Here is a 26,598-nt window from a genome sequence, read left to right as displayed (position 1 = left end):
ACATTTTAATGTAAAGTAGAAAAATATGTTTCCAAAATTCTTGGGTCAACCCTGAAGTGCTTATGTCACACGGTAGTGACGTACGCTCAAAATCAAAGCTCATACAGATGTAGTGCATAATCAATTTCCATCGTATTTTGACGGAAACTTACGAACGTGTCTTGCTATTTCAGTCAGTCTGGGTACAAAAAATACTGAGGTTGCCTGAAGCATGACAAATAAGAACGTTTCCGAGAAAATACGATAGAAAACAATTATTCAGTACATCTGTACGTTATTTATATTACACGCTGAGGGTGTTCCAGCTTCGAACGCGCCACTACATGCACTTCCGAAAGGTGTAGTGTTTCGGAGGTTCCGGGGCAAACTGCCGAATCCGACACATGAGCAGCCGATGCAACTGAGCCACGCCGTTTTGTCGACTAAATAGTGTTTAGTTTTAAGTTTATAAAATACATATGTATGTCAGCCTGTAAGGTATTTGTAATATGGGCCTTGTTGCCTGATTTAAATTTCTAAATAAATAACAATTGTCTATAAAGCCCCGTCTCCATATCCCAATCTCCAATTCTCCAATTCCAAAGTCTCCAATTGGAGCCAATGTTCGATGGTTTGCCGCGCGATATGGAGACGAGGCTTATTATGATGATGATATACTAACTGTTGTCGGAAAGGTCTAGCGACTGCAGGCAGCGCACGCCGTGGATGCAGGACTCGAGCACGTGCGCCGCCTGCGACGAGGACAGCGCGCCGGAGAGGTTCAGCTTCACGCCCGTCGCGCTCTCGTTGCACGCCAGCCCCAGTAGCAGGCTCCTACGATCGAAACGCAACTGTCACTGTCGCGCTAATATAGAAGAGTGATAGAGAGACATAATGCTTTTCGTTGTTGAAGCGATACCCATTGTAACCTTGGCTAGGCCGGTAGATCTAGCAACCTCTTGCAGAAGTCTATAGCTAATCGTTCGCAAACTACACAAACAAGCTACAAAACTAGAATTAGCGTCTAGAAATTTTGTACATGTGCATTACAATTTATAATAAGTTACCGAACGAATTTTAAGAGAATAAAATACAACATTTAAAAAAAAGTGATGAATGCTTGGCCGTTTGTGAAATGTTTCTACAGTGTGGGCGAGTTCCTTAATAAATAAGTTGATATAATATGCATGAAATTAGGCGAGTTTAATTGAATTTGTATGCTAGTTTGTAGGCACAATATGGAGATATTATGTACTTACATAATACTGTATATAGTTTTAAGACCCAATATTGACAAATGAATCGTCAATCAATCAATCAATGGCGCATTCTCAATTCACTGTAGTATGCGAAGCAGGCGGTAAAATTATGTTCCCAAAGCCAAGCTGGGTTGTAGGTATAGCCACTAACTTGAGTGCATCAGGCATCATCTTGCAGTAGGAGAAGTCGAGTGTGTTGAGCGCGAGGCAGGCGGTGAAGAACTGGCGGAAGGAAGGCGGCGGGTCCTTGGGCCGGCGCACGGCCGACCACGGGTTGCGACCCACTAGCAGTTCCGAGAGCCGAGCTGCGCACCCGCGTAGCAGTGCGCCCCACATCTGTAACATTAGTTGAAGTTATCATCCTCCTAGAGGTATTCGGCCGTACTTTTTGTACCGTTGAAAGCTTACGGCTCGGCCACGACATTACGCGACTGGCGACGGCGGCAGCGACAACAGTAGGTGGGAACGAAAGGTCCGATCGCTGTGTCTCGCTCCAGCCTATGGTTATTGCTGCCGCCGTCGCAAGTCACGCAATGTCGTGACCGAGCCGTTAGATGCTGCACTCTCAGGTGGCTAACGTAGCCAATTTTTGCAGCGAATATGCGACCGCACTCGTATTAATAAGTAGGAACATTAATTATTTAAATATACACAGTATAAAAAAATGTGGGGATCCGTTTAAGAGCATATAAAAAAGTAGAAGGAAAAACAATTTAACGTGAAAAAGTTTTGGAATTTTTGTATGGATGCTTGGCCGACTTAAACAACCTGCCCCATAGTAAAACTTTTTTTTTCGCCTCTAAAAAACTTTCTTCCACTTTTTCCTAATCAGAACGCGATACCGAATATGTCCTTAAACGGATCCACACTATTTTTGTTACACCTTGTATATGGCAGTTTACATACCCAAATATACAACAACCACACAACAACAACTCTGTATAGATAGCTGTTGGATCTCCATAACATAAATAGATAAATACGAACCTGTCCTGATAACTTTTTCCCATAATGAGCCGGGGAATTATCCATCACGTTCCGTTTGACGCAACTTCTACCGTATACTGGACTATACGTATTTACGATAGAGAGCTGAAGGTTTAGCTATTGAATGAATTATTATTTATGTTTATATTTTTCCTTCCACTCACAAGCCTTTGTTGAACTCAACAATGGTTTTCATTACAATAGAAATCATTTAGAAGAACAAAACATAGATCCAACATATATAAATCTCTTACGCAACATTCACAATAACAGCACAGCAAATATAAAATTCTGGGGCCGATTGCATAACAAACTACAACTAATATTACAAGCGGAACTCCTTTTCTAATTTCACTTATTAAATAAGGAGTCCCGCTTGTAATATTAGTTGTAGTTTGTTATGCAATCGGCCCCTGGTTCAACTTTCAGAATTGAAAAAGGCGTCAAACAGGGTGACCCGCTATATCCCAAAATATTTACGTCCACCTTGGAACAGGCCTTCCGTAAGCTTGCGACCGGATGGGAAGATAGGGGCGTTGAAGTCGGCGGCAGGCGGTTAACAAACCTTCGCTTTGCTGACGACATCGTCCTTTTCTCAGCGTCGGCTACAGAACTCGAAAGCATGCTCCAACAACTGAGCACCGTAAGCCTTGAGATCGGACTGCAAATGAACATGTCAAAGTCCAAACTAATGACAAACAGCGCCAAACGTAGGTTTCAAGTAGACGGCGGAGGAATTGAATATGTCCATGAGTACATTTACTTGGGCCAAATAGTCTCTTTCTAGGCACGACAAGACAAGGAGGTCGCAAGACGTACCGAAAATGCCTGGAAGAGCTATTGGTCCATAAAGGGAGACCTTCCTATATCGCTGAAACGCAAACTCATGGATATGTGTATTCTTCCGATCCTCACCTACGGCGCTCAGACTTGGTCTTTGACTAATGCTCAAAAGCTTTCCCTCAAGGTTTGCCAGAGAGCGATGGAGCGCAGTATTCTTGGTGTCAAATTGACTGACAGAATCAGAAATTCCATCTTGCGCTCCAAAACCAAAGTAGCCGACGTAGCCCTGACAGCCGCCAAGCTTAAATGGGACTGGGCCGGACACATCTGCCGTATGCCAAACGACTTGTGGGCCAAGAAAACTACCGAGTGGACACCAAACATAGTGCGGCGCCACGGCAGACCTAGAAGGAGGTGGCGGCACGATCTTGACGTCTTTCGGAAAGATTGGCCTAATATTGTCATAGAACGAGACGCGTGGAAAAAAAGAGAGGGAGGCCTTTGCCCAGCAGTGGGACACAACAGGCTAACAAATAAAAAAAATAGAAATAATATTCCATTAAGGGATAAAAAATAATAAGGACTATACAATAAATTCAAAACGATAAACGGATAAAGTACCACACATTTTTGCCAGAATTGTATAAACCCTGCATATTAAAATTTAAAATCGGTGCTTTTTGGCTGGAGCACAGAATAAATAATAGTCTTTATTTATTTATTTGAATCTTTATTGCACAATACATGAAGGTACAAATGGCGGACTTAATGCCTTAACCCCTCGTATGCTTAGACACGGATCCGTGCGTGTGAATTTAAATCTATTGTTTTAAATTTCAAGGTCACTTTTTCAATGATTATATTAAGGACGTAGTTTAGGGTAAAAGATCCAATCCACAAAACTCTGTTAGTAAAATTTGAACTTTCTGTCAAACGGATAAGTCATTCATTTAAATGACAAATTTTAGAGGATGGATCTTTTACGCTAAACTACGTCCACACAGGCCGCATACGAGGGGTTAAGGCATTCTCTACCAGTCAACCAATGGGTCAAACCAGAAAGATTAAGTAGGTGCAGTGTCATAGTACTAGGTACAGAAGACTCACTCTCTAACAAAACGCGTCTGTCACGATCAGTCCAGATATGGCCGCTAGGCGGCGACAGCGCCACGCGCGGCTTATGGCTAACCCCAAAATTGGGGTCGAATGGATGGACTTTTAGCTACCTGTAGCAAAGCGACGAAATCGCGGAGTGAGCCACGCCTGGCTGGAGATAAACAAAATACTTCAAAATATGAGTCCCATTTCACAGGCAACAACCTGCTATTAAAGTATAAGACACAAAATGAATAAAAACATTAATAACAAACCTATCTCAGAAAAAAAAAAAAAAAAAACTTACGTTTTCTAACGTGGTTTCCGTGTTTGTCAAATTGAGATGAGTCAGTACATTGGGTTGCGCCAGGAAGTTGTATAAATTCTGAAAGAAACCACAATTCAATATTAATATATGTTTGAGTTGGTCCATAATAAACGCTACCAAAGGTTCAAAAATGAGAATTGGTTTAAGAAGTCAACACTAATCTATTTCCATAGAAAACATACCAAACCTTCATGTCAGAAAAAATACCCGAAAAAAAAACATTTTTTACATGTTTTCCATGTACTTAATCGCGACGTTTAAATGATAGGCGTAAAACTAAATTTATACAGCGATATTGGCAAGACTAATTTAATAGAAAATAACTGTATACTGTTACAAATTTCTCGCAGTTATTTCAGGTAAAATATCGTAATTTTATAATTTGTCCTTAAAAATATTAAAAATCATGGATTAATTGGTTTTTAGAAGAGTATTCTAGACTGTGGTCTCAAAGTAACACCCGAAACGAAAAAGAGATAAAAGTATGTGTAACTTTTCCCGTAATTAACTATAGCCAAACATGTTTTGCCAAAGAAAGGCTATGATGTGAACCTATTCAAATGTGTAATAATTATTGTTTTAGCGTCTGCTTTAGTCGTATGTTTTAAAGTTTGAAGTTGTGTAACACCCGAAACGTGTTGATCGTCCGCCTGTCCGTCCCCGGCTTTTCTTCGTGGTGGTTAGTGCTAGAAAGCTGCAATTTGGCATGGATACAAAAATCAATCATGGCAACAAAGTAGTAATACAAAAATTATAAAAAAAAATTTTTTTTAGGGTAGCTCCAGTACAAAATATTTTTTAATTTTTTCCTCCTTTAATCCTGTGGTGTGGGGTGTCGTTGGATAGATCTTTCAAAATGAATAGGTGTCACCATCAACCATTTTTTGATCAAGTGAATATTTTCGAAAAAATTCGCATCGAAAGAAAAATAATTATGATATCTTCGAGAAACAGTTTTTATTGTTAAGATTAATGTATTTAATACTAATTCAGTATTTATTACTTATGATTTTAATCGAATTTATTAAAAAGACACTAATTTCAATAAAATGAGCCATAATTTCGTATAAATATGTCCTAATTTCGTACTCGTAACACCCGAAACGAACCATGAGTAACACCCGAAACAGGTAATTTATTTTATTAAAATTAAACAAAATGTGATACTAAGTGTTACTTCAGTGTTTCAGTAGACTATACTAACTATTATTACTTGACATAAATAAAACTGGAGGTTACTTGACAAAATTCACTAAAATATGCATTTTGGTACTGATGGTCAGAAGGTATAGGCCAATTCGCGTAACGCCCGAAACAGCTACTTTTTAGTGATTCTCTTGTTATTGGTCTTATACTTTAATTATGTGTGTACAGGAAAAGAAAATATTATCAAAGTAGTAGATGAATCAATAGTTATAACCTCCTAGTTCCTATTACAATATCGAATAAAACCTTATTTTATGAGTTCAAGTGTAACACCCGAAACGGTGGAATGACCCAGTTACAATTTATCGGAACATTCAATTCAGTTACACGTTTATTTTTATTGGAATTGGTAAATTGTTAGTACCAAGACTAACTTATTGTATAAAATAATCCCATAATCCCTCGGCCCATATACGCCACATATTTGTGCCCTTGGAATAGGACAGATTAATTAGATTATTGTATATTGCCCGGGAGCGCCATAAGCCTTCAGTAAGAAGTGCATATGCTTGGAAAAATTCGACCTATGCCGCTGTGGCCCGGTGGCCGAATGGCACAGGCACCTGCCGCGATAGCAGAGGACGCTGGTTCGATTCCAGCCTGGGGCACTGGTGGTCTTGGTCACTTTTTCTTAGTATATGACATTTATTTAAGAACCAAAAGAAGTCGAAGTATCTTCGATCTAAATTGCGTGAGGAGCATTCCATGAAATTGTCTACCGTTGTCCCGTACAAACGCGAAGTTTCTGAAGATTTAAAGGTATAAGAGTTTCCTTTTCTATGACAAATGGTCAAATATATGCACAGAAAAATAATCGCCTGCTTTAAACGCCGAAGAAAAGTCGCAACACAGCAAATAAAATGCGTTTGTACGGGACAGCCCGTGGAATGCTCCGTGAGTGGAGACAAAGAGAATAATAGTATAGAGGGCTATTGCCAAAGTAAATTTTGTAGTCACGGTACATTCACTGCCATCTATCAACACACGATTAAAACTTAAAATAAAATTGAAAATGTATAAATTAATCAAAATATGTTTACGGATAAATGATTTTTAATTTTTATTGTTTCATACTGACCCATGTTCTTTCACTGATATGTGTTAAAATTGTTAAATATCAAACGGTGTCGTCAGCACCATCTAGCCGAGAATAGGCCAAAGGTGTGTGCGCCATCTATTCGAGAATGACTTTTTCTTGATTACCGAGGCACGTTTTTTTCTTAGACTTTATAGTCTAAGAAAAAAAGACTAAAACTAAAAAGACTAAGACTGTCTTTTTCTTAGACTTTATTTATCTTACACGGACTTATATATATTTCTGGTGGAGATAAAGGACCCCGCAGCAAACATAGGGAAAAAGTGGTTTCAGTTAAATCTCACGAATTTTTAGTATGATGTTAATTTGGCCCTCCTGATTATTTTTTTGTATGGGCACAAATCTCTCAGAAGTATACTTTCAGAAATAATCAATGTAATTGTTTTATACAAAATATGTGTTTGTTAACCATTTTTACGTAATTCCTCCTTCTGGCAGTTGGTGGCTGCACCTTATAACGTCAGCAACTGTCAGTGCGTGTCATAACAACATATCGATTTTAGAAAACATGTCGCGTAAATAGAAAATTATATACTTGATTATTTCTGAAAGTATACTTCTGAGAGAGTTGTGCCCATACAAAAAAATAATTAGGAGAGCCAAATTAACATCATACTAAAATTTCGTGAGATTTAACTGAAACCACTTTTTCCCTATATTTGCTGCGGGGTCCTTTAATTAAGTAACTCACGTGAACATCGTCCTTGAGGTTATTGTGCGAGAGGTCGAGATGCGACAGCGTGGAGAGATGGCAGGGGTTGTCGTTGAGCATGCCGGCGAGGTGCGACACCGTCTTGCCCGTGAGGCCGCACTGCGACAGCGAGATCTGTCGCAGCCCGTCGGGGTTCAGTGCCAGCCCAGACAGAATGCTGATTGCACCTACACAAGACAATAGGACGTATTAAAAATACAAAATCTCTTGATACACATCTCATATCCATATCCCATTAGACCAGTGGTTCCCAAAGTTCACTGAGCTTAGACCCTAACAAAAACTGATTCGGGACATCGGGAACTACCTGTTCCACCACTTGACCGTCTTTAATAGGGAGCATGAAATATTATTAGTACCGGTTAACCCGATCGGGCGGCATGTCGTCCTATGTCTCAGGGCCCAGTCAAATTTCGTTAGCGACCCAACAATGCGCCGCGACCGCTGCCCTAAAAATTGTTCGCCGCACGCCAGCTCAGGCATTGTGGCGCAATGACGCCTCTCCGTACCCTATCTGGTCGCCATATAAGGCAGTGAACCTCGTGTTCTCAGCCTCAGATAAGAGGAATCAATTATATTGTGCTTGACGGTAAACACTCACCTTTATCTTCAATATGATTCTGCGAGAAATCTATAGTATGCATCGCCGGACGACGCCGAGCTCGGACGAGTGCGTGTCCTAATCTCGACGCATGGTCGTGACGCAAAGCCGCCGCACGCCAGCTGAGGCGCTGCGGCGCGGGCGACGCGCAGCGAACGACGCGGGACAACGCCTCCCACGCCTCGCCGCCGACGCGGACGCCGTCGCCGCACACGCCGGTGAACCATGTGTTGTGTTGTAACGCGATCAGCAGTGGGATCAGATCTCTGGAATAGGTATGGTATTTTTAGGCTGTGTTCACCTGATGAGTGAAATAGGAAACAGAACGATCAACGTTAATAGATGAGGATGGTTTAATTATAATGTAATAGAAGGTTTTAGTAGATTGTTAACCAAGGGTGGAAAGTGATCCATTTCAGCCGAGATATTTTGGCGCTCGAACGAAGAGAGAGCGCCAATAGTTCGAGGGTGAGATGGTTACTTTTACCCATGTTAAACACTCTACTTTTCATTTCGACTATGACGAAAGTCAAACACAAGAAATGTATGTTGATTATTGGTAATACATATTATCATTACATTACATTCATTCATTCAGTTTTACTTTTTTTAAGGCGCGTATACATTAAGGCCGTTTCAGATACATCCCAATTTAAGATCGGATTGTCTGTGGTTTTCGATTTTTTTTTTCGATCAAAATGTAAACGGCGCCAATTTCAGTCATGCGGAAGCTAATATGAAAGCTTTTAACTAAATAATATGCTGTTGCTCGAATAATTAAAAAAAAATACTTTCCACCCTAAGGTGGGAAATGAAATTTTCCCCCCGGTTATCAGCCTATGAAAGGTGAACTTTCCGAACAGGAGAGATGAAAATAATTTAATGATGTAGTTCTGATAATACATATCAATATATATTACCTGCGTATAAAAACGCCTAGGCGATATTTTCCTGTACACGGTCGTCAAACGGGAAACTTTCTGCTCCAATAACTATCTATTATTCTACGAAAGATACCACAATAACTGGATAATGGCAATAATTACGATTTCAGCATTTAAAGAATTTCACATGTTTTTACCACTGTAGTCGTAAAAAGTCGAGTGTTACAATCGATTAATCAATACAACAATGCAACACTGTCGAGAGCCATTGTTCAATCACGAGCGGAAATACTTAAATGGGCCAAGTTTATAATCCCTACTAATATTTTAAATGCGTAAGTAACAGTCTGTCTGGTTGTCTGTTGCCTCTTCACGCTTGAACCGCGGATGAAATTTGGTATGGAGATAGTTTGAGGGCCAGAAAAAGACAGAATAATTCTTATCAATCATCATCATTCAACGCAGACAAAATGGCGAGCATGATAATGCGCCTATATAAAAAATCAGGTTCCCAGCTGTAAGATGTATCCTGCCTCTTTGCAAGCTTACCACATGACCAGATAGTGACAACTATAGCACCATTTTACCTGAAAACAACACCATTATACCTTTGATCTAAATGGTCGAAGTCCTTCAGATGTAGCATTCTAATATCGTGCGCCAAGTAAATGGTGTCAATGTCCCACGCCACCTCGGCCCTAAAAAAATTTACATAATTTTAAAAACAATTCGCAGTTCCATAGTTCCACAAATTCAGAAGGTATTCATTTGAGCGACATATTTTGAATTAGGAAATAAGATCTAAATTGGTCTAGCATAAGAAAATAAAGTAGGTATATTGGCTATGATCTAAGACGCGAGCACGATAAGCGCTGGTGGTCTAGCGGAAGGGCGTGCGACTTTCAAACCGGAGGCCGCGGGTTCTAACCCCGGCTCGTACCAATCAGTTTTTCGGCACTCACACTTATGTAAGAAATATCATATATTGGTACTAATCGATTTTCTTTGTTATAGTGAGATAACCAGACTAATCCCAAAAAGGCCTAGTTTACCCTCTGGGCTGGATTAGTGCAAAAACTAGTGTCTACGCCAATTCTTGGGTTTGTTGCCAAGCGGACCCCTGGCAAAAAGCTGGGATAACGCCAGGAAGACTATGATGAGCCTATGATCTATAACGGGCCTTTGCTCGAAGTGGTGTTCCTGTTGAGAATCCTCGAAACGGAAGGAAATATGTAGAACGAAATTCAACCTCATATACATGAGTGATCCTCTTGAAAAATGTATCGATTTTGAGGTGTCGTCTTGGGTCGTCCCATTCGTTTTTCGTCAAGTTCTTAAATTAGTCCTATTCTGCTTTCGTCACTCATTCTACATTGAAAGCTACCGACGATTGTAACGAACGACCCAAGACGATACCGATTTTGACTATTATATGTACCATTAAATTATACTTACATTTGAATAGACTGATAAGTGCCTTTAGCACGAACTTACCTAAACGGAGTTTGGCAAAGATCACACATAGCCGCATATTGGTTAGAGAAATCCCCGCAAGTAGAATGTTTCCTAGTGCCGCTTACTTGTTGTAGTTGAAACGGTAAATTGACCTGTAAATACATCATATTTCAAGCAACTGTCTCTTAAAACTTACTTTGTATTGTATTCAACCTTAAAAATTTTATGTTTAACCATAAAATTATTAATTAGAATTATTTCAAATTAATGTTAACAAAATGGTCCCTAAAAACCTTACTTCATACAATACCTATTTTAACTGTGTATAAAATTTTAATAAAGTTCATGATGATTCTAGTTTAAAATTTAATAAAACAAATTGGCAAATATACACAAGTTATGTACTTGACTAACTTTCTGATTCCGTCTGACACAATTAACAAGTTGAAATTGGCTTAATTACGCATGAGTGTACATTGTAAATGGCGAAGTCAATGGACCTTTTGTTGCCAATTAATAAAACAAATTAAGGTAATCAGTCAAGCTTAAATTGCATGTAATTTAAGAGTAAAAATAGACAGTAATTGTTTTTATTTTACCTTGCATATTATATCCTCTATGGGTACATTTGGATATAAGTCGTCAAATGCAGCAACAAGTGCATGCATAATATTCATAACACCTTCTGATTGCTTTTCTTCACCTGGTAAAGAAAACATATGTTAAATATACATGTTCAAAGTACTTACAAAAAATGCAAGTTGAAAAAATAATTAATATTTGTGTTAGGTATAAGGTGTATGTAAGTCCCTAACCCGCATTGGGCCAGCATGGGGACTATAACCTAAACCCTCTCGTACGTGAGAGGAGGCCTGTGCCCAGCAGTGGGACGTATATAGGCTAAATTAGTTAGTTAGTAATATTTGTTAAGTTTTGATACATTAAAATCTTTTATCTACACACATATCATAAACTCTCTATGATGCCTTCAAAATCCGTAAATAATGGCCCCCATTACAATAAACTGTTTTATTACAGCAAATTTCTTATCTGTGAAAATGTGGTAATAGCTTCATTACTATATTAAAATCGATTTGGTAATGCATTCAAATTTCGAACATCTCTGAAAAAAAGCAATTTGATTTGACCCCTATTCTAATATCAGTCGAGATGACGTTTTATTCGAGATCAAAATGACAATTGCATACAATATTGACAAATTTCGCATGTAAGTTGGTACCGGACGATATGGTAATCGACCCCGACTCTAGTTTGTCTCTGAATTTAAAAAAAAACTACGGATGCGTGACATGCGTGAAAAAAGTTTTAATTTGCCGCCATTTGACATACAGTTTATTGTTTAATTCGTTTTTAAGTAAAAAAATTATTTGTTTTGTTGTTTTTAAAGTAACTGTAACAAAAGTTTCTTGTAAAATGTGCGATAAAGATATTTCGGAGACGCCACCTCATATCCGCGAGTTCCGCCAGAGAGGAAAGTGCCCTAATGTCGGCTGTAATATGAGGTTAGTGAATATATCATAGAAAGTTTATAATATGTGTGTAGATAAAGCAGTGTATTTAACTGTACATAATTAGGCATTAAAACACTCGTGTGATACTATTATGAAACTCATTTCATTCGTTTCATAAACCCACACTCGTATTTTAATGCCTTTCATTATGTAGCAGTCACATAAACTACTATTAAAATGCTGACAAAAAATTATGATTTCATTTCACTGCAGTTAGCATTAAATAGTGACGGCCCCAATGCCCAAATATATTGGAACACTTCCTTATTTCTCTGGTAATAAAGGTATGTTAAAATATATTTGGCCAACTATACAAAGCTGTGCTTCATCAAACTGTCAACGTGTTAGTTAATTGTCTATAAACGCGCAAAAAAGGAACAATGCAAAATCTTCACAAGGAAAAACATCACATTACTCGGTTTGGTGTCAGTGTCAGCGGCTGCTTAGCATACAATAGTAGTAATTAGTCACTTACCAATGAGAATAGACACCGGTTTGTGTTCATGAATGAGTGTTATGGACAAGTGATTTGCCTTTTTACTTTCAATTGCCTCTATTTCCATCAAGTGAAATCCATTGTCAACCTTAAAAAAAATTAAATATAAAAATATTATGTCTCCAAAATATCCCACAAGCTTCCTAATTAGATTGATAGATAAGTCTAATAGAGATTTTTATCTTTTGTTGCGCTATCACAAGTGCAGATATGTCTGCTTATTGGAGTCATAAATTTTGCTTCAATTATTTATAACATGCAAATAATACTTGTGACTTCTTACCCTTGTTGGAACTTTGGCTGTTGTTATAAAGATTCTATAAGATGTCACAACCTGAAAACATATCACAGAATGACTTATCTGTTTAAACACTTATCTATTATGTCATATTTGTGTAATCATAGATAATAACATACCTACAGCTACTGTCTAGCCTAGCTAACATATTTCCTATTTTATATTTTTTCTGTTAATAATATGATTAAGTTCTTTTTTTATACACTTTACTTTAAATTAAACTTTTAACCTTTGTTTGGTGGTCAAATTTCATGGGTTCAAAACCTTGGTTGTACTGTATAGAGCAGAAAAAAATGTTCTCAAAAAATTCAATAAGGTGACTAAACATTTGGTCAGGATCCGTATCATACACCAAGAAAAGGTGTTAAAGATATATGAAGTTTAAACATAAAAGCTAGAAAATTCATCAACTACTATTTCAATTCCATTTCACTATAAAATATTTTTAAAGTCCATACAAGGATAAATAAAAACTACAATGAGTTAATATATTACAATCTTTTAAAGTATCTAAATAAACAAGTCCATGTATCTTATCAAACACAACAATAACAAATATTCTTGTGTGATACATGGTATTTATAATGCACATTGAATAGCCAAGCATCTAAACCACCAAAGCATCAATGAAATCAATTAGAGTTAACATACAGAGGATAATTCAGGCTACCTATTTTATATTGGGCACACAATGACCACTTGTCTGTGGGTGTGTGTCCACAGGGACTGCTACACAGCCGGGCAATATGTATGACACACCTCAGTGACTCACACTTGTTAAGAATTTGTTATCAATGAATGTGAAGCCAAAAGATTATAAACTCAAGTTAGTAGATAGTTTTTTTTTGTGTATATGTTGGCTGTTTACAAACCTACTAAAAATTTGGTTATTCAGCTACACACACAAGAAAATTTATGTTATTTACTATAAGAGACAATATTTATATTTTCATTATAATCCCATATATTTATTTACAAAGAAATTATTTTGAATAGTTTGTTGTTTTTACTCACCAATACTTTGTTATCAACTTTGTCACCTCTCGATTCCATGCGAACAAGGGATTTGTAAAGTATTTTAACATTTTTACCCAGTACATTACTGATGCTGTCTGCAATGTTAGAATTTAAAAAAATATTATCCTTAAAACAATCACCACAGCGGAAATAATTTTACGTATACTTTATTATAGAATAAATAAATCTAAGATATTGGGTTGTTTAACAACCCTAATTTATATGGAAAAATAATACGCACCGCTTAATTCTGTGGATATTTGAGATTTTGTTGACATTTTTTTTATTTTCTTCAATGTCATTACATCAATAAAATGTAATTATTTTCAATACACAGAGCATCCATACTTATCACAGTACTTTTATAAAAAAAAAACCTAAGTGTTAAATCCTAATTATTTAGTAAAAATAGGGAAATCATAAGGCATTTCGATAGAATAATGGAAATCTGACTTTACACCCAAAATCACTCACAACACACACACCTCGGCTCAATACGTACGCACACAGATTAAATTTAAGAAATCAAAATCCTGCACAGAGAAGAAATACAATCCAAGAAAAAAATATACATTTAAAATTACTGTACACGATCAGACCCTATCGTAAAGATTCACTTCGTAGTTCATCAAGGGCCCAACCTTTTCTGTTCTCTTTCACGACGCAGCAACTAGTATCATTTCTCTCTCCTCGCTCTTTTAAAATGCCGTTTGTCAAAAAAGGACAACCATACTGTTGACAAGGTGGACTTCAAATCAAGTGTTGCCTTTCTTGATGCGCCCAGGCTGTGTATGTGTGCGTAAAAGCGTATATGTGTGCTCTTTTAGGGATGTGAAAAGTCGATATTAATCATGTTATATATCGATAAACGCTACACAGCGGAACGAAATAGCGATTAATTGAAGCTTCAATATCTTCGTTAAACATAAACACAATTGAAATGCTAATGGATAATGAATATCTTATAATATAATAATATATAATTCAATTATTGCGGAACACCTATTTTAGGAGGTATTTATGTATTTTAATTAAATATCGGAACTTTCCCTTGGTTCCCTGCTGGGGCGTGACTATAAAATTGTGATCTGATAACCACAATAAAGAATAAAAGCGTTTTTGGTCATTTTAGGTATCGTTAAGCCTTTGAAGTTAAATTAAAATTGCAAGAAATGTCGATAGTTTATCGATATGACTTTATCGACATGGCTACAGCAACGTGGGCCTCATTGTTAATCGTACACTAAACAAAAGTGGCAACAGTGACAGCTCGCTGAGGCACCGTCTTTATATATTATTAAGTCTATGTAGTTCATATTCGCGTTGTATTCAACCAAGTTTGATCGTGTAGAAACACTTTAACATAACCGTAGACAAAACTAAAACTTTTTAATAGAGAACAACGTCTGTTGTCTATTCCTCTATGGTCCGTAGACAATCAAGACGTAGATAAATCTGTCAAATACAAACAAAATATCTTCATCAATTCAATGGGGATGAATGTATGTATAAATACAACAAATGTGATCTGTTAATGTCTAAAATCAATTCAGTCTGTTAACCGTTTGTAATCTAATTTTTTAATACAAAAAGAGAATCCTAAAGCTAGTAGTAATCGACGGTACAAATGAATAAAAATTACGAACGCTGTACCCATTGCAATCGTCGCAAGTGGCTAACGACGGGATGTCTTCGAAAATGGCTAAAACCAATGGAATGCAAACATTTACAACGAACTATCGATACCAAAAGAGATTACACTAATGCTGACATAGTTCATTGTGTATTTTTACCCGAACGAAAACCTCAGATGAACCCTAGTAAGTTCGTAAAGTTTTGGAAAAACAAACTGTTTATTTCTGGCAGTGTGAGATCCCTCCAAAGATATTTCAGCAATAAAAACAATGATGAGGATCACATATGCAACATTACAAAGAACAAATGTAGTGAACCCTCGACATCATTAGTAAAGAGTCCAGTGTCAATTATTGATAGTGACGATAAGAAAGTCGTTGAATATAATAAACAAGTAACGAAGTGTCAACATTCAGATGGTCACTCAGTTCTTCGAGGACACCATCAACATGCCTCACTTGAAACATGTGCCATATATTGTCAGCTGTCCAAGTGAGTATACATAGTTTTATCTATCTTATCAACCCATATACCCACTGCTGCCGGGCTAGCATATAATTGGCGCGACAGTATCTCGCCGCGAGATAGACTACCCTACCCGTCCCTCTTAATTAGTACAGTTCGAAAAAGATGGGACAGGGATGCAGAGATACTGTTGTGCCAATCATGTGCTTGGCCTACTGAGTGCATAGTTTCAATACATATATGTACAAACTCTTTACTGTTTGGCAACAACAAACCTGATTGTTCTATTGCATAACTCAATCTCTTTTCAGGCACGGATGGTATTGGGGTGGTATATCATCTAGTGAGGCAGAGGAGCTGTTAGCAGGTCAACACGATAATGTGTTTCTGGTACGAGACTCATATGACTCCCGTCATATTCTCTGTGTATCTTTTCGGTGTGTAGGCCGAACTCTGCATGCTAGACTCCGACATGCAAATGGACTATTCTCATTGAACAATGAAACATTTGTGCCGGCAAATAGGATATCGGAGCATTGTTCTGCTGTAGATGTGAAATCTAACCTTTTTGAAATGCCAGTGAAGCTAGCAAGGCCATTGAACAGGTAATTTAGCATCAATATTATATTTAATTCTTATATTTGTTATTGTAGTTCTCAGTTTTCTTTAACATAATGAATGTTTCAATTTCAGTTAGTTTTTAGGGTTCCGTACCTAAAGGGTAAAAAAGGGACCCTATTTCTAAAAGACTCCGCTGTCCATCTGTCTGTCTGTCTGTCACCAGGCTGTATGTCATGATAGCTAGGCAGTTGATATTTTCAAATGTTTTTCTGTGGCCGCTATAACAAATACTAAAAACAATATAATAAATATTTAATTGGGGCTCCCATACAACAAACATGATTTTTTTGCCATTTTAAACATGCACTTTTTTTATTTCAGATTTGCAAGACTTGACTCACTTCAAATGATCTGCAGATTTGTGATACGGCAAACTGTCTCAGCGAATATATGGAGCAAATTACCACTCCCGCCTAATTTGATCTCTTATGTGTCTACAGGCAGTGACTACATAGTCGTTTCATAGCTTTGACAAAGCAATTATTGTGCCTTCAATTGTTCAATGTACCAATATTGTAAGCCTACTCATACTATATCAAATTGTAAAAGGTATTTATACATTTTTATACAAAAACATATTATATTTTAATATTAATGTCATTGTGTATTGTTACGTATGGACTTGTTATGCATGTGGTGTATTATTTAGGTTTTCGAGATCATGATAAAATGCAGAAAGATTTCGAAAATAACTATAATTGTTCTAAGTCAAGTAATTAACAATACTGCGGTCAAGAAAATTATTATGTACCCATCCTTCAGTTGAATGTGACCATGTTTTCTTTTATAATATAATCTCCAAATTACTTCAGTGGATTTATTCCCAAAACATTTTTAGCCTGAAAAAAAGGCAACATTAGTATTAGGTTCCATAAAAAAGTTATACAATTAATTCAAAATTATGGACTTATAAGCGAGTTTCCCGTGGAGTGGACCCGGGTATGTCCTTAAACTACGTCCAAGACCACCGGTGGACGGGCAGCAGCGTCCCTCAAATTCGGTGTACTCGACTGCGATCGCCAACCCACCTGCCAAGCGTGGCGATTATGGCATTCACCCCCCATAAGGGGGAGGCCTATGTTCAGCAGTGGACGTCTTATGGCTGAGATTATAGGTGAGTTCTCAAAGAGGCAGGTACGCATTAATAGTTAGCATTAAATAAATTAAGGATAAGAAATAATATCAAGGATAGAAAGTGCAGACATAAGGCAGGTAGTTTAGTATTAACCGTACACGGCGGGAAGAAGTAGATAACTCGAGATATTCTATTGAAGAAATTTGAACTTAAAATTAAAATACATAAGGTTTTAATTTCTTAAATTTTTTCCCGCCCGTTATCATCTTTCCGCCGTGTATGGCTTTAAAAGTGTAATTTAGATGTGCATTCAGTAACAAGCCTTAGCCCCCATTCCCACGGGCGCTTTTACAACGCGCGTTAACAAAGCGTTTGAATGACACAAATGGATACATGTGTATTTATTCACACGACAGCGGTGGCGCTTTTTGTCTAGCGTTGTTGGATTTTCGACGTTAAGCCTTGGTCGTTAAATCGAATTCAGAGTGCGGACAGATTCAAGCGCTTTTTTTAACGCGCGTTGAAAAAGCTCTCGTGCGAATGGGGGCTTACGGTAACAAAAGCAGCGCTTAGCGTTTGTGGTGTGGCTGAAACTGGGTTCAAACTGAGTGCAGTTTGCAAAAGCTCTGCGTCTCTGATGCGTGACGTGATGAAACTCTTCGTCGCTGTGTTGTTCGGGCTGCTGTCTGTGAGGTAGAATAGTTCTGACGCTTTGTAGATTCCAGCCAAACCCACACGACGAATATACCAATTAAACTGAAAATAACAGTTACGTGAAATATATAACGCTAATTCTATTGACCTGTAGCTTATAATCTTTATAATAATAAATAAATCTAGCCCTATGACTATGAGCCCGCAGCCCGCCGCGCTGGGACATATCTATATCTACTATAACTACAGTCAGCAGCAGAAGTTGCTCGAAGGGCGACGTGTTCACAAGTTAAAAGCCACTGCTATGGATATACTTACGTCTACGCTCCGGTCGCCTGAATGGTAGCAGATATCATCAACTAAAGAAAGTAAAGTCGCTAAACAGTTAGGAACATTGTTTGGAAGGGCTTGGATGGCCATTGCTTTCGCCCATGTACTTCTGCAACATAATTTGAGAAAATTATAGTGAATAAATATCAATAATAAAAAAATAGACAGGTCCACACAGAACGAGTCACCTCGCGAGGAAATTGCCGCGCGGTGTAGCCTATGATATTTTATATGTAGATAAGCCATACACTAACATATCAAGCGAAAAAAATGATGCCAACCAATGCTGCCAACGACACGGCAGCATTAGTTACAATTTGTTTACAACTTCATACGCAAATGCGTAAAAGAGACGGCACAATTAAAAGAATACCTAAGTAAAAAAGAGACGGCTAGTGTTTGTCACTTGCGCGTGAATTTGGTAAATCAGTGATACCACCATAACACGACGGCAAACAGTGAATATGGCGCGAAGCGTAATACTTATTATGAAAAAAAAATATCAAAGACTAAGATGTTTGACAGAAGGTGCAAATCATTTTAATGCAGTTTTATGTAGTAATATACTCGCTACCGTAGTAAAAAGTTTTCATATTTAGTTATGTAAATAAAAGATATTATATTATACTGTTTATTCATCATTTTTCTTATACTATAGAAACATTTTGACAAAAAGCAAACTCAATAACAACAAAATCCTTTATTTTACTAACAATTTTATGTTATTAATAATTGTTACTGTGTGAGAAAATGAAATGCCTGACAATAAATACTAATTTTGTAGTAATCTTTGTATAAACAGCAATATACCTATTTACTTAATTGACGCGACCCGGACAATAATATGGCCAATAATAATCTTTAATTTGCCAATTGTTGTACTTAAATACAAGAAAAAATGCGTTCAAGTAAAAAACTTCAATATTAAAGTTGAAATTTAAGTATATTTCTTTTATTTGTACGACAAGCACCAAACAATGAATGCAACTTACCATGACGCGTCTGCTATGATAATCTATGTACGCAGTTGGTGCGTCCTTGTCATTCTCGCTGATGAGAACATAAACTTATCTCGTTCTGTCAGCCGGCGAAAATGGCGGCTGGGTTTATTTAATTCAAGATTAAACCGAAGAAAAACGGGTTATTTCAGCTTTTACTTACCAATGATATGTGACGCCGTCAATTTTTTTACGCTTCCGCGGATAATTTGAGCATTTCAACATAACGCAGGTCGGCATTTTGTTGCTTAATACACGTTATTTATGGAAAAGTATTAACCGGTGTACACCTTCGCGCTTGCGTCAGGCAGACTGAGACAAACTCGTACACATGACACGAGGTGAGTGCTTCAATTTTGGAACGTGTATAACACATCTACATATAAAATATCATAGGGTGTAGCTCGGTTTGTGACGTCTGTGCAGACGTGCTTCAGGCGCATTGCCTCGGGCGAGGCACGTCTCCACTGAGCCGCTTCACGAGGCGGCTCGTTCTGTGTGGACCTGTGGACTCGCTTAATGGTTCATTTTACCAGAGCCTAGGTAAAAAATATAGACTTCCTCCAAAAGCAATGTCTACGAAAACAGCATTACTTGCATTAGATTACGTACGTCACTTTAGTTAGCAAGTTCTCAGTCTGATTTTATATCCTTTCTCGGAGTTAGAACCTCAGGAAACTCCTTAAAAAAAGTTAAAATAAATATTTTAGCATACAAACTGGATGTCATAATTAGGATAGCAACTTACTTGTAGGGTTCAATCATAAGAAGCCTTGTCATGATTGCATTCTCTATAAATTTTGCGGGTACTTTTGACTCCTTTACTTGATCTTTGGGCCACTGAAATCAACAAGAAATTCTAAGTCCAATATTTGCAGAGTGCGATCATATCACATATAAAAAAGTGTCTTTAGTTACTTACACTCTTCATTTGATCAACGAGATTATTATTGCACTTAACGTTGAAATAGTGAATCAAGTCACCCCCTCCATTAGGAAAGAGCCCGTGCGCCACACCGGGGTAACCAGCCGCCTCGGCACCAGCGCTCAGCGATTCTACGGACCAACCATTCTTGGAAACAAATTCTAGAGCCTTCTCCAAAATTCGATTTTTAACACTTTCTTCGTACTGATTTTCCTCATGCTCAGTTGCCACTGTTGCTGCTGGGGCTTTAATTTCTCTCTCAGCAGTCTGACTGTAGTATCTTATTTGTCTTTGGGTGTTTTGTAAAGGAACTGTTGCAAGTGGTAATACGAACTTACGACCATTCCTTATGGCTGTTGACAAAATGAATCCTCGTTTAAGGCCTGTGCACACCCGCTCGCGTGTGCTTGTCGTGCACGTGCGCGTGCTCTAAAATGTTGGAGACGCACACGTCACGCATGCGGTGTGCCGTCTCTCATAACGATTTGTATACTACAACGCTGCACGTGTACGTCACGCACACGCAGCCGGTGTGCACGGGCCTTTAAAAACTAGTTTGAATTCATACATGCTACTGCTAAGGTTTGGCGCAGAATAGATTTTAAGAAGAAAACAACATTAAACATTCAAATATAGTAGTTATTTATTTCAAAAATACTCTTACAAAGCAATATATTTATATATTGACAGTGATACATTCAGATAAACGTGCCACAAGACCATCCATTAAATGGAAACAATTCAGGGCAGAATTTATTATTTCAATTTTTTGTGCATCAGGTATGCTATCCAATGGATTTCCTCCCACATTGATAGAAATTTTGGTTTCTACAAGATCTGTACCTTCTTTCACATCCTTCAGTTTAACTTCATAGTGTGCTTTAGATAAATTTAATGCATTCCTCAAAGTACTTAGATAGTCTGACTCTATGTATGTGTAACACTCTTTGATTCCAGTAACATTTGCTTTGTCTCTTAAAACTAAATACCTTAGGAAGTTTAACACTGATATTATTTGATCACTCAGTTCCATCAGATCTGATTGTGCTCCATGGGGCATATGACACACCTTTTTTATCAAATCCATCATCTGAGGGTAAGTGAAACATACTGGCATTTTAGTATCCTTAAATGCATCATCTATAGCATTCTTCAGCAGCGTTATGGCATATCCAATCATTCCTGAATGATTAGAAGTTGAAATGATGTATTTGATCAACATGCATCTTCCGCCATATTCAAAACAGTTAATGTGGTTACGGATGGTATTCACTGCAGTTTTTCTAAGACTGTCATATGATGAGAATATAGCTATATTTATCAATGCCTTGCATAAATTGAAGTGAACTGCGGCTGATAATAAAGTATATGAAGCATTTGTAGATAATCTCTTCACTAGAGCGTCACATAAAGTCAATCCTTTGGACTGTGGGCCATATTCAGGGCAATTCAGTAAATAAATGGCACATAGCATTCCAGTATGTACAATGTATTCTGTAGCATAAACCTGTGGTATAGCATTGTCAGGCAAATCAAATTGTGAAGACAGGACAACATAGTATAAGCCTGAAAGTGTAAGCATATTCAGTTTCTCTGTATGATCATAAGGTGGTTTTTCTACGTCTTTTTCAGATGAATTCAACTTGGAATTGGTTTTGTTACAAATTTCAACATATTCAAGAAACTTGAGTATGTTTTTCTCTAAAGAACAGATATCTTTCACAATTGTAGTGCAGCATAGTCTAGCTTCACTTTGTTCATTGTTTTCAATGTCCAAATCCAGATAGATTAAAGGTTTGCCAAGGAGGCTAATTAAAAATGCAGCTATTATCTGTTTGGTTCTAACATTAGATTCAAGTGCTTTTAATTCTTCAATAAAGGGTTGATAAAATGGAGGTATCAAAGAGTAAACTCGAATTATCCTCCTGATGTTAGGGTCACACTCGGCCAGTAAGCGTGCCCTGCCCTCCAGCGGAAATTCAGGTGTGGGAATATTCTCCATATAGGTACTTATCGAATTTAAGCTCCATTCCAGGGATCTTCCTCTTTTAGCTGACAGTTTCTTCAGAAGCTGTTGCAGTGGAGTAAGCACTATTCCAAACTGAGCATCATTCTTAGCCACTTCTACTTGCTCTATAAACTCCAGTAGTGCTTCTTCTGGTGTAGCTTTCTGGACAATAATAGCCAGCAGTTCTTCACAAGTGCTGTAAAGTGAAGGCTTGATAACTATAGTCTCATCCTGTATCTTGCTGACAGCTACCGAGATCATGTCCCAACAATTGTCCTTGAAGCTTCTCGCATACTTTTCTTCATTATGAACACTGAGAACTTCTTTATATTTTCCTGAATCTAATAATTTAGACACTAAGTCCACAACATCTACAGTATCACTCATTGCGACCGTTGATATGAAGCCGGATCAATCAATAATGCCGTCAATGATTTCTGAAATAAGTCAAATTGTATTCTAAAGGAAAAAACCTTGTTGACGCAGATATTAGCGTGTGTATTATGAAAAAACAATTGCTACTTACAACGAAAGATGCACGGTAACTTGCTCATACTGAAGTGTTGCAATAACAAGACACCGCTGCAATGATGTTAGTAATTAATTACTCTTCTATTGAGTTTGTGGACAGTATGTTACAATTGTTACAGCTGAAATTATAATAAGCCAAATATTTCACGATGCGTTAAACGAAGAGCGTGCTGACAGTGACAAGAGAAATTTGGAAATTACGTTTCGTTACATCGTTATAATATTCTGTCACTCCAGGCAAGGGGTTTCATCAAGGGCCCAACCTTTTCTGTTCTCTTTCACGACGCAGCAACTAGTATCATTTCTCTCTCCTCGCTCTTTTAAAATGCCGTTTGTCAAAAAAGGACAACCATACTGTTGACAAGGTGGACTTCAAATCAAGTGTTGCCTTTCTTGATGCGCCCAGGCTGTGTATGTGTGCGTAAAAGCGTATATGTGTGCTCTTTTAGGGATGTGAAAAGTCGATATTAATCATGTTATATATCGATAAACGCTACACAGCGGAACGAAATAGCGATTAATTGAAGCTTCAATATCTTCGTTAAACATAAACACAATTGAAATGCTAATGGATAATGAATATCTTATAATATAATAATATATAATTCAATTATTGCGGAACACCTATTTTAGGAGGTATTTATGTATTTTAATTAAATATCGGAACTTTCCCTTGGTTCCCTGCTGGGGCGTGACTATAAAATTGTGATCTGATAACCACAATAAAGAATAAAAGCGTTTTTGGTCATTTTAGGTATCGTTAAGCCTTTGAAGTAAAATTAAAATTGCAAGAAATGTCGATAGTTTATCGATATGACTTTATCGACATGGCTACAGCAACGTGGGCCTCATTGTTAATCGTACACTAAACAAAAGTGGCAACAGTGACAGCTCGCTGAGGCACCGTCTTTATATATTATTAAGTCTATGGGTTTCATCATAGACATAATATATATATAGACGTAGTCTCAGCGAGCTGTCACTGTTGCCACTTTTGTTTAGTGTACGATTAACAATGAGGCCCACGTTGCTGTAGCCATGTCGATAAAGTCATATCGATAAACTATCGACATTTCTTGCAATTTTAATTTTACTTCAAAGGCTTAACGATACCTAAAATGACCAAAAACGCTTTTATTCTTTATTGTGGTTAGAGTCTGGCTAGCCAAAAATTGTTGACAGATATTTCGTTGTTGTATCACCAATTGTCTATGATTTAAAAAAAAGCTAAAAGTGAGTTGTCAATTTATGTCATTCATTCAAATTGTTTGCGGTTTATAAGGGGTTTATTGTAAATAATATTAATAATTTCTATACTGAGTGATGTTCGCAAACTATTATTTAAGCTCGTAAATAATTACGACAATGTGCGAAGTCGACGTGTAGCGTTGTATAACGAAAAACTGCAATGTTTACAACTCCTAACCAAATGTAAACAAATTAGGAGGTTGGTGCTCTATAAATATTTTGATACTTTAAGTACTAGTTCTAACATTAATTTGCCTATTACTTTGATTAAGTACGTGAATTTATTAATGCCTGAATCTCATAAATAGGACAAGTGTATAAAAAAACGGATAAACTAAAAGTTCTGAAAAATATCTATAAAATCTAAATATTGGAACGTAAACATATGTGTATGTTGTTGACTGTACTTTAAATAGTGGTAGAAATTATGTAAGCTGACTTTGAGTGCACGTAAACTTTTATTTAGCTTATTTCCATAGGTACCTTACTTGTGCACAGAATACCAAAAATATTATCTAGTATCAAAACTATAATTCCTACTAAGCAAAGTGTGACCAGCCCAAGATTTTTTGAATTTCCCGCCAATAATTTAGGTAAAATTTCAGTAGCCAGACTCTATCAGATCACAATTTTATAGTCACGCCCCAGCAGGGAACCAAGGGAAAGTTCAGATATTTAATTAAAATACATAAATACCTCCTAAAATAGGTGTTCCGCAATAATTGAATTATATTATTATATTATAATATATTCATTATCCATTAGCATTTCAATAATGTTTATGTTTAACGAAGATATTGAAGCTTCAATTAATCGCTATTTCGTTCCGCTGTGTAGCGTTTATCGATATATAACATGATTAAAATCGACTTTTCACATCCCTAAAAGAGCACACATATACGCTTTTACGCACACATACACAGGGTGGGCGCATCAAGAAAGGCAACACTTGATTTGAAGTCCGCCTTGTCAACAGTATGGTTGCCCTTTTCTGACAAACGGCATTTTAAAAGAGCGAGGTGAGAGAAATGATACTAGTTGCTGCGTCGTGAAAGAGAACAGAAAAGGTTGGGCCCTTGGGTTTCATAAAGTTGATGTTGTTTGAATAGTTCTACAAAATAAATTATGAAAATATTATACCAATAAAGCTCGCGCAATTTTTTAAATATAGCTCATATTAGTCAATATTAATCAGAGTTCTTCTATCAAATGGTCATTTGTTTCTGTTGCGTGAAATAGAGTGTACAAAATCGGGCTACAAATATATATTATGTCTATAGCCCGCTCCACACTCGTGCGCGAATCGCGGCGCGAAGCCGCGAACGCGAGTCTGGAGTCGATTTCGCATATCAGCGAACTAGACTCCACACTCGCGTTCGCGGCTTCGCCCGCGATTCACGCGCATAGTCTGTAGGGCGCTTATGGGCTACAAAGTGGCTGGGCTATGGCTGGGCCAAAGAGCATATAATCACTACGTTTTAAGAGTCGGCACTCTCGAACAATCCTCGAACCGAATTATGAACGTACATATCCCAACACACCAAATACAGGCTTAAAGATCTCGCATCCAGGCCATAATTGTTAAAAAAAAACCACACACAATACTACCAACACAAAAAAAAACAACGCTAGGGCTCGACACTTCCAGTACCTACTGTTTATCGATATCGATAAATGTGCGATACGTGCTGCTGTATTTCCCTACTGTACTACTGTAACAGTACATTTTGAGAATCACGTGGATTAATAAAATAAAAGAACATTATATATATAAACAATTTTATTTTACATGATAAAAATAACATAGTTTATTATTCAAGTAGGCATATTACAATATGCTGAATTCGCGCGATTTGATGATTTCCACAAATGAACTTGTTTCCATTCAGCTTTTGAATAGGTAAATAAATACGCCAAATCCTCATTGCCTTTTCCTCAGCTTTGCCCATAATCGACATCTGAAATAAAGAGATTATCGATAAATTGGTCGTACACTATTCGTGTCATAGGTTACTTAGTTTTTTACTTAAAAATACTTTATTCACAAAATATTTTCGTTTTAATCATGGATTGTACACGACTAAAACTAATTAAATTAGTAACTGTTAACGACTCAAAGTAAAAAACGAAAATATTGCATACAAACCTCAGTTTACCGACCTGTTCGGATCAAGTGGAAATTTGGCCAAAAATGCGTCGGTAGTTAGTCTTCTTACACACCCACTACAAACTTCACATTTCCTTAAAGATTTGGCCCCCATTTAAATAACAGCTAAAGTTATTTTACTAATTACAATAAAAAATAACCACGTATTTCCACGTTCACGACAATTCAAATGACGTTTGACGTTTTACTATCAATCATACCCACCTAAAGAAA

At 37.2% G+C, this 26,598-nt stretch overlaps 3 protein-coding genes across 4 annotated transcripts in view; 1 reads left to right on the top strand and 2 right to left on the bottom strand.

The window, feature by feature from the left end:
- LOC134669044 (F-actin-uncapping protein LRRC16A) overlaps nucleotides 1-14,254 on the bottom strand; it is a 38,119-nt gene extending 23,865 nt beyond the window's left edge. The window contains exons 1-12 of the mRNA XM_063526570.1: nucleotides 13,970-14,254; nucleotides 13,726-13,823; nucleotides 12,697-12,747; nucleotides 12,393-12,501; nucleotides 10,985-11,088; nucleotides 10,425-10,537; nucleotides 9,539-9,628; nucleotides 8,047-8,312; nucleotides 7,425-7,612; nucleotides 4,411-4,488; nucleotides 1,390-1,574; nucleotides 662-813 (exon numbers count right to left, since the gene is read on the bottom strand). Coding sequence (XP_063382640.1) covers nucleotides 662-813; nucleotides 1,390-1,574; nucleotides 4,411-4,488; nucleotides 7,425-7,612; nucleotides 8,047-8,312; nucleotides 9,539-9,628; nucleotides 10,425-10,537; nucleotides 10,985-11,088; nucleotides 12,393-12,501; nucleotides 12,697-12,747; nucleotides 13,726-13,823; nucleotides 13,970-14,030 — 1,495 coding nt within the window. The 5' untranslated portion in view covers nucleotides 14,031-14,254. The remainder of the gene's footprint in view (nucleotides 1-661; nucleotides 814-1,389; nucleotides 1,575-4,410; nucleotides 4,489-7,424; nucleotides 7,613-8,046; nucleotides 8,313-9,538; nucleotides 9,629-10,424; nucleotides 10,538-10,984; nucleotides 11,089-12,392; nucleotides 12,502-12,696; nucleotides 12,748-13,725; nucleotides 13,824-13,969) is intronic.
- Nucleotides 14,255-15,170: 916 nt separating this feature from the next.
- LOC134669040 (suppressor of cytokine signaling 4-like) lies at nucleotides 15,171-17,049 on the top strand. Its single transcript, XM_063526566.1, has 3 exons — nucleotides 15,171-15,855; nucleotides 16,140-16,433; nucleotides 16,771-17,049. Exons 1-3 carry the CDS (start codon nucleotides 15,356-15,358, stop codon nucleotides 16,913-16,915), a joined length of 939 nt encoding a protein of 312 aa, XP_063382636.1. The 5' UTR covers nucleotides 15,171-15,355; the 3' UTR covers nucleotides 16,916-17,049.
- A 78-nt stretch (nucleotides 17,050-17,127) lies between these two features.
- On the bottom strand, nucleotides 17,128-23,157 carry LOC134669032 (ubiquinone biosynthesis protein COQ9-B, mitochondrial-like). Of its 2 annotated transcripts, XM_063526554.1 has the most exons (7): nucleotides 22,966-23,153; nucleotides 22,232-22,876; nucleotides 20,429-20,784; nucleotides 20,255-20,346; nucleotides 18,497-18,617; nucleotides 18,077-18,280; nucleotides 17,128-17,288 (listed from the first exon to the last, which is right to left on the bottom strand). In XM_063526554.1, the coding sequence occupies exons 2-7, from the start codon at nucleotides 22,824-22,826 to the stop codon at nucleotides 17,253-17,255; spliced, it is 1,404 nt and encodes a 467-aa protein (XP_063382624.1). In that variant the 5' UTR covers nucleotides 22,827-22,876; nucleotides 22,966-23,153; the 3' UTR covers nucleotides 17,128-17,252. The 2 variants fall into 2 exon arrangements, with proteins under 2 accessions (XP_063382624.1, XP_063382623.1); XM_063526553.1 differs by lacking the exons at nucleotides 17,128-17,288; nucleotides 18,077-18,280; nucleotides 18,497-18,617; nucleotides 20,255-20,346; nucleotides 20,429-20,784 and having other exon boundaries at nucleotides 21,050-22,876; nucleotides 22,966-23,157.
- Nucleotides 23,158-26,598: the final 3,441 nt, after the last annotated feature.

Source organism: Cydia fagiglandana, chromosome 11 (genome assembly GCF_963556715.1).
Source record: "Cydia fagiglandana chromosome 11, ilCydFagi1.1, whole genome shotgun sequence".
Lineage (NCBI taxonomy): Eukaryota > Metazoa > Arthropoda > Insecta > Lepidoptera > Tortricidae > Cydia > Cydia fagiglandana.
Note: the sequence above shows the minus strand (reverse complement) of the source record. Positions and strands in the feature narration are given on the sequence as shown.